The sequence below is a fragment of the Rosa rugosa genome, chromosome 4, assembly GCF_958449725.1.
Source record: "Rosa rugosa chromosome 4, drRosRugo1.1, whole genome shotgun sequence".
Classification (NCBI taxonomy): domain Eukaryota; kingdom Viridiplantae; phylum Streptophyta; class Magnoliopsida; order Rosales; family Rosaceae; genus Rosa; species Rosa rugosa.
This window is the reverse complement of record NC_084823.1, coordinates 11,269,113-11,275,239: the sequence shown is the minus strand read 5'-3', so window position 1 is coordinate 11,275,239 and position 6,127 is coordinate 11,269,113. Positions and strand designations below refer to the sequence as shown.

General features: G+C 37.3%; 1 protein-coding gene and 1 long non-coding RNA gene across 10 annotated transcripts in view; both read left to right on the top strand.

The window, feature by feature from the left end:
- The first annotated feature begins 1,137 nt into the window (after positions 1-1,137).
- On the top strand, positions 1,138-4,526 carry LOC133746326 (transcription initiation factor IIA subunit 2). The gene is made up of 4 exons (XM_062174509.1): positions 1,138-1,280; positions 1,462-1,600; positions 1,704-1,754; positions 4,069-4,526. The coding sequence occupies exons 2-4, from the start codon at positions 1,472-1,474 to the stop codon at positions 4,207-4,209; spliced, it is 321 nt and encodes a 106-aa protein (XP_062030493.1). The 5' UTR covers positions 1,138-1,280; positions 1,462-1,471; the 3' UTR covers positions 4,210-4,526.
- A 1,329-nt stretch (positions 4,527-5,855) lies between these two features.
- Positions 5,856-6,127, top strand: part of LOC133743918 (uncharacterized) — a 38,968-nt gene continuing 38,696 nt past the window's right edge. For 4 of the 9 annotated variants that reach the window (XR_009863305.1, XR_009863303.1, XR_009863304.1 and 1 more), the window contains exon 1: positions 5,863-6,059. This is a non-coding gene — a long non-coding RNA (uncharacterized LOC133743918). Of the gene's footprint in view, positions 6,060-6,127 lie in introns of all 9 variants that reach the window. The other 5 variants (XR_009863300.1, XR_009863299.1, XR_009863301.1 and 2 more) reach the window with 2 other exon arrangements.

Genomic DNA, 6,127 nt, shown 5'->3' with positions numbered 1-6,127 from the left:
ATTTGAATCATTTGAATGATATGGTTTATCAAAGAGTCCCACAGATGCGTTGTTCATCTAGGTTCATTAAACCCAGAATTCATCTCTAGCTCAACCTTCACTTCTTCCTTCTTTAGTCCGGGGAGGTTTGCCTTGAAGATATAGGCATCTGGGGTCTCCTTCCAATCGATTCGGGTATGGGCGAAGGCGAAGGTGTCGTCGGCAGTGGAGGAGGAGTTGATGAGAGAGCCTATGAAGGGGTCCCAGATGTCGAGGGAAAATGGGTCGAAGACGTTGCTGCGTCGGCTGGTGCCAAAGAGACAAAGAGCCATTGCTGGTAGGCTTGTTAAGGTTTTTGATTTGCTGGTGTAGGTAGGTATTGGAAGACTTGGTTGTTTTGGATGATTCTGATAATGGAGGAAAAGTGGATGTTTTGATCGATTAGGGATGCATTTCAGGCAAAAAGACGTGTTTGCCCTTTGTTTATGGGCCCACGTGCTTGGCATGTGACTTTTTTAACAGAATCGTCAACAAAATCTGATGGAAGTACCTCGTCGATAGCAAAATATGAGTTTAGGTATCACATTGATACCATTGAGAGTATGAGTATCAAATTGGCCGGTGCACAAGAGTTGAGGCACTGATGGTGCATTTTTCTCTATATTTTTTGCCTTTAAGGGTTTGTTTGAAATCAGATTTTTAGAATTTCAGTGAATACCAAATGTGGAGGTAGAAACAAACATCAAAATTTATAAAACCTCCTTACACTACATCAAGTTCACAATTTTCAAGGCTAAATGAGCTAAACCATATGTAAGCCCTGTTTCCCTTATTTCAAACATGCTTGCACGATATTAGTTCAAATTCCTTCATCATTGATCTTACTTCCTCCCTAACAACACTAATTTCACTCGTGTCAGTCCCTTCTAAATTCACCAAACCTAAAACATTTAATGAATCACCTTCAATTTCACCTTCATACTACTAGACCAAATGATTACTGGGCTGCTGGTGTATATTTCAGTTGTTACGTAATAATAAAAAAAGAAATTTGAAATTCTAGTTATTTAATTTTATTAAAAAGAAAAAGAAAAAGAGAGGATATATGAGTCATTTCACGCTATCCCGTGTCGGTCCCGTCTATATATACCCCAGAACTACGAAAGCTAGGTATAAAAAGCCCCAAATTTTTCTGCGCTCAGAAAAAAGCTTCCGAAGCTCAACGTTCACAGAGAGAGAGAGAGAGAGCACGACACTCAGACCCCCCAACAATCTCCTCTACAGCGTCGCCACCAAAATCCGTAACTCCATTCCCCCCTCTCTCAATTTCAATTCTTCATCTACTTTTCCTTTTCCCCCTCTAGATTTATTCTTCTGCTTCCCTAATCTTATCCCAAGCCCTAAAAAATCCCCAACAATTTCGGATTTGGGGTTCGACGAATTCGTTCTCAATTTCGTTTCTTTGTGTGGATTTCGTGACAGATCGAAGAAAATGGCGACGTTTGAGCTCTACAGGAGGTCAACGATCGGAATGTGCCTGACTGAGACTTTGGACGAGATGGTTCAGAACGGGACTCTCAGTCCTGAGCTTGCCATTCAGGTTCTGGTCCAGTTCGATAAGGTACTGTGTTTGCCCTATTTTTTTTTTTTTTTTTTGGATTAATTGATTTTTATTTGTGTATTGATTTTTGTTTCTGATGGGGTTTGTGGGGGGTTTGCGTTAGTCTATGACTGAAGCTCTGGAAACCCAAGTGAAGAGCAAGGTCTCCATCAAGGTAATGTTTTTTATTTTATGTTTGTATTTCTGGGTTTTCGTACTGAGATTTGAATTACTGAGATGGTTTGTTGGGTCTGAACATGCGTCTCCCGTGTGGTTTGATTGTGTATTTGAGTTGAATTTTGTCTTAGAACAGTTGTATGTTTCACGTCGAAACCTAAGTGATTGTTCCGTTGATTGGGCATTATCATCTGGGTGTGTTGCAGTTGATTGTGTTATTGAAGTGTGGTTCTTATGATGCTTTGATATTATCGATGTGCATGCGTGTTTGAATTTGAATTCACATTAGTTGTACAAAATAGTTGGCGAGGGATTTTTTGCATTTCTATTTTGTTTTACAGTCTCTTCGAGGTAATGGTATTAACTGATGAGTTGGACATATCTTTGGCGTCTTTATGAGCATCAATTTCCGTGCATTTTCTTTCTTATAGTTTAATTTGTTTTGAGTAGATGAGAGTTACGATTAGTTGTACTGGTCCTTTTGTAATTGTTGCATACTTTCCTGGGCGATGGGGACATTTGTTCAACTCTTTGTGTACTTTGTTTTCCAATTTGAATACAACTTTAATCAAAACGATAGTTGCAGAGCTGAAGTTTAATATATGGTTCGCTTAGCACTTAGGATTATTTTTGAAACATGGTTATCCCCCTTTTGGGATTTTTATTTTTATTCCTTGTTCCAAAATTTGAGTTGAAGGAAACCTTATAAAGTTCTTTTACTCACTGGAATTTAATATTCTTGCACTTTATCCGACATGCAGGGGATAATACTTCAGTTGTAATTTCAAATTTGAATTCTGAACTTTAAAATGTCTTAAGATATGTGCAGTCAACAGCAACTTGCAAAAAAAAAATATATATACTGACACTGGATTTTTCGGGACTGTTATTTTGGCAGATTGTTAAACTGTATCTATTCTATGTTTATCACCACTGATTGTCAAGTATCATTCAACATGGGGTGCTTGTTTCTTGAATTTATTTTTAGTGCCCTTCTTCTCTGTGTAATAAATTTATAAATTACGCAAGGGGGAAACAAAAATTGGAGAACACTTCTTGCTTTTGTTGGTATTTTTCGAATATTGTTTCTCTTGTTTGACTTGCTGCTAATAGTTTGGAGTCTATATTTTATGTCACGACAAGCTGCTCCTTCTTGTTGGCTTACACCTTTTAGATGAAAACCATTAAGTGGGTGTGGGTCCAAGGTACGGCCGCTCCTGATAAGCCTATAGGTAGATAGAGTTACCCGACACGAATGATGCCTTTGTGTAGTCGTAGATATCCTGTTATCTAGGCATATAATCGAAGTTGCATGCATGCATACTATTAAGTCTAGCATTCACCGATAATTCCATTTACCCTAATCAAATCTCCAAAATATAGCAAATAATAATGGTTTGACAATAAATGTACTTTTCTTCAAAAGTTAACATAAATGGCAAGTTTGTAACGGTTTCCATTACGAAGGTGTTTGATTTGATAAGTTCCATTTCTGTGATTTTTATTTTATTTAAAAAACTTAATTTTTATTCTTGGATAATGTTTGGGTGCCATTTTCTGTTAATCCCCCTGGATTAATATGCTACCACTCAATTTGGATAGGATTTAATTTAGTTTCTCAAAGGGGATATACCAAAAATGGCATCTCATAGTGAAAATGTGATGTGCATGAAACATTGTCATGACAAGAGTGCCATTTTTATGCATGCCTCTACGTCAAGTGCCATATTAGGGAATTCCCCAAATTCAAATATATCTGCTGTATTTGGATTTTGAAGAACTTGTGGAGGTCCCTTGCCTGCCAATGGGTTATGTGGGCCAGCAGTTCATTTTTGATACTTCACTAGTTTATATTGATGTTAACTTGTCAATGGTCTTCCATTGAGAAGTCTTAAATATTATAACTTCTGTTTTTGGAAAGTAATAGAAACTGATATTTTTTATATAAACAATAGCACTTGGCATTTTGACTGATTGATGTGCCGAAGTTGTTACTGAAACAAGATAATTGAGGAAGTGTGATCATATGTAAAAAATAATAGTTTGATTTAAACAGGGTTTATCCTTGATTTCACTGTCTTTGTTGTTTCAACTGAACTCTTTTCGTTTGTTCTGCTTTTGGTCTTTGTAGTATGACATTTAACTTTCCCCACATGGACACATGTTCGGCACTCTTATGAATCATGATTCCTTTTTGATCTTTCATTCCTGTGTCTCTTATTTCTATCATGATGTGGACCATCAATACTTGTACATAAGAGTGAAGTGTGCAGCATCTGAGCTATTTCTGACAAAAGGTGTATCCTATGCAGGGACATCTGCACACCTACAGATTCTGCGACAATGTTTGGACCTTTATCTTACAGGATGCTGTGTTTAAGAATGAGGATAGTCCGGAAACTGTTGGCCGCGTTAAAATAGTGGCATGCGACTCAAAGCTGCTCTCACAATGAGATATCAGACTGTTGGTGGTATGCTAAATAAGGACTTTGCAATCTGTTGTACTGGAGGGTGAGGAAGAATATAGCAGTTAGTCTGGTTACTTGCAGGAACTGGAAACTGTAGGAGACACATAAGTTATAAAGCCCTCTACGTTGACAGCTGTAGTTATTTGATGTTGTTATATTGAGGATGGTGTGTGCTTGTTCTATTGTTCTCTTGAGAAGATGAAACGGACTGGAGATCAAATAGTTCTACATTTGTATTATGGACAGTATTATTATGCTGTATACATTAGCATTGAGATGTTTGATGTTTTATTTGTATTGCATTTCGTCTCTCTGGCCAATGGTGTTACTGTGTCAGTTGACAATCGGTGATCTTAGCAGTTTTGGAAAGTTGTCTGGGGTGTTTCTATTTGTTTACACCATAACAAAACTGTTTTCTAGTCATTGACACCATTACCCTATACAAAAGTATTTCATCTCCCAAAAGTTTCATAGGCTGATTTCATCCTTTTTTCTTTTTTGGTTACAACGAGGCCCAAAGGGCCTAAAGCAAAAATAAACACTAGCCATGGAGGCTAACTTTCGATCTTCTGCTCCTCATAACTCCACAAATATCATCCATAAAAGCACTTGAAGCTTGGGGGGGGGGGGCCGGCTTGTATTGAAAATAACAATCTCAGGATCATGAGAGAGGCTGCTCTTAGCCATGGCATCTGCTGTCATATTGCTTTCTCTAAAAATATGTTTAATCTTCACATCTTCAAAATCATTAAGTAGAGACTTGCAGCTGTTCAAAGCTGATTTCATCCTTTTTCTCCCTTATTTTTGATTGAATATTTATTTTCTTTTGCATTATACTCTTCAGTTGTCTCAATTTTCTCACAATTCAAACAAACTGCTTTGCATGTCTGAAACGGTATAGTCCTTCTCTTGAGAGTTTTTTCATGGGTTTAATGTCCGAAAAGAAAATTGAGGTTTTGATAAGGTTTCAGTGTTTCACATGAAGTTTTTCGTCAACCATTACCCATAAAGTTTCACATAGTTGACAAAAAAAACTAAAAGCTAGATAAGATTTTAATCGGAATAAATTGGCACATGTAATGAAATTACAAGTACAAGAACACAAGTGATTTAGAGTGTAATTAAGGAGATAAAATGAAATTTACTTTAAAAATCAAGTTGTGTAAATATTTGTCACCCCTAAAGTTTTGCTTAAAATTATAGCCAAAATACTAATAGGGGAGTGCTTTGAAATAGCAATGGGGATTGGATTCTCGGCTTTGCTGCAAACTAGTGGCAAAACTTTAAAGATGACATCCATGGTTAATTTTAATCATATCATTGTCGAATCTGATTCTTCTCTTGATAAACTTGATTAGAGGGCAGTGGGATGATACTCATTGTCTTCATTGTTTTTGATCAAATTGTAAAGCTATCATGTTGGGGAAGCTATAATGTAATACGGTTGCCGATGAACTTACTCACACGGAATGTTTATTGGCCCAAACAAACACCAGATATAAATTTTTCTTAGGCCCAAATGAAGAACAGATATAGGCCCAAAATAAAGGTTCTAACAAAGCGCGCCAATCATAATTCGAATCGTGGAAGATGGTTTCAGAACCAAAGTGCCACCACTGCTTCGAATCTCCGATCACTTTCCATATCTCCCTCTCAAATTATTATTCCATCAGCATCCGATTCTCTCCTTCAAAACCCCCCAGAAAGGATTTTCCCTTTCTTGGTTTTCGAGCTTACTGCTCTGAACCTCACCAATGGCGACCTCCACTTCTTCCCAGGCTCCAGTAACTCCTCGGCTCCATCGCTTCGAGCTCGTCGAAGGGATGCAACTTCAGGTAATAATACCAAAATTTATTCCCTTAATTAATCAATTAATGGATTTCGTGGATTGATTGTGTTGGAT

Coding starts and splice junctions, on each gene's coding strand:
- LOC133746326 (XM_062174509.1), top strand. CDS start 1,472: ATGGCGACGTTTGAGCTCTACAGGAGGTCAACGATCGGAATGTGCCTG. Junction 1,601..1,703: donor TTCTGGTCCAGTTCGATAAG/GTACTGTGTTTG, acceptor GGTTTGCGTTAG/TCTATGACTGAAGCTCTGGA. Junction 1,755..4,068: donor AGAGCAAGGTCTCCATCAAG/GTAATGTTTTTT, acceptor TATCCTATGCAG/GGACATCTGCACACCTACAG.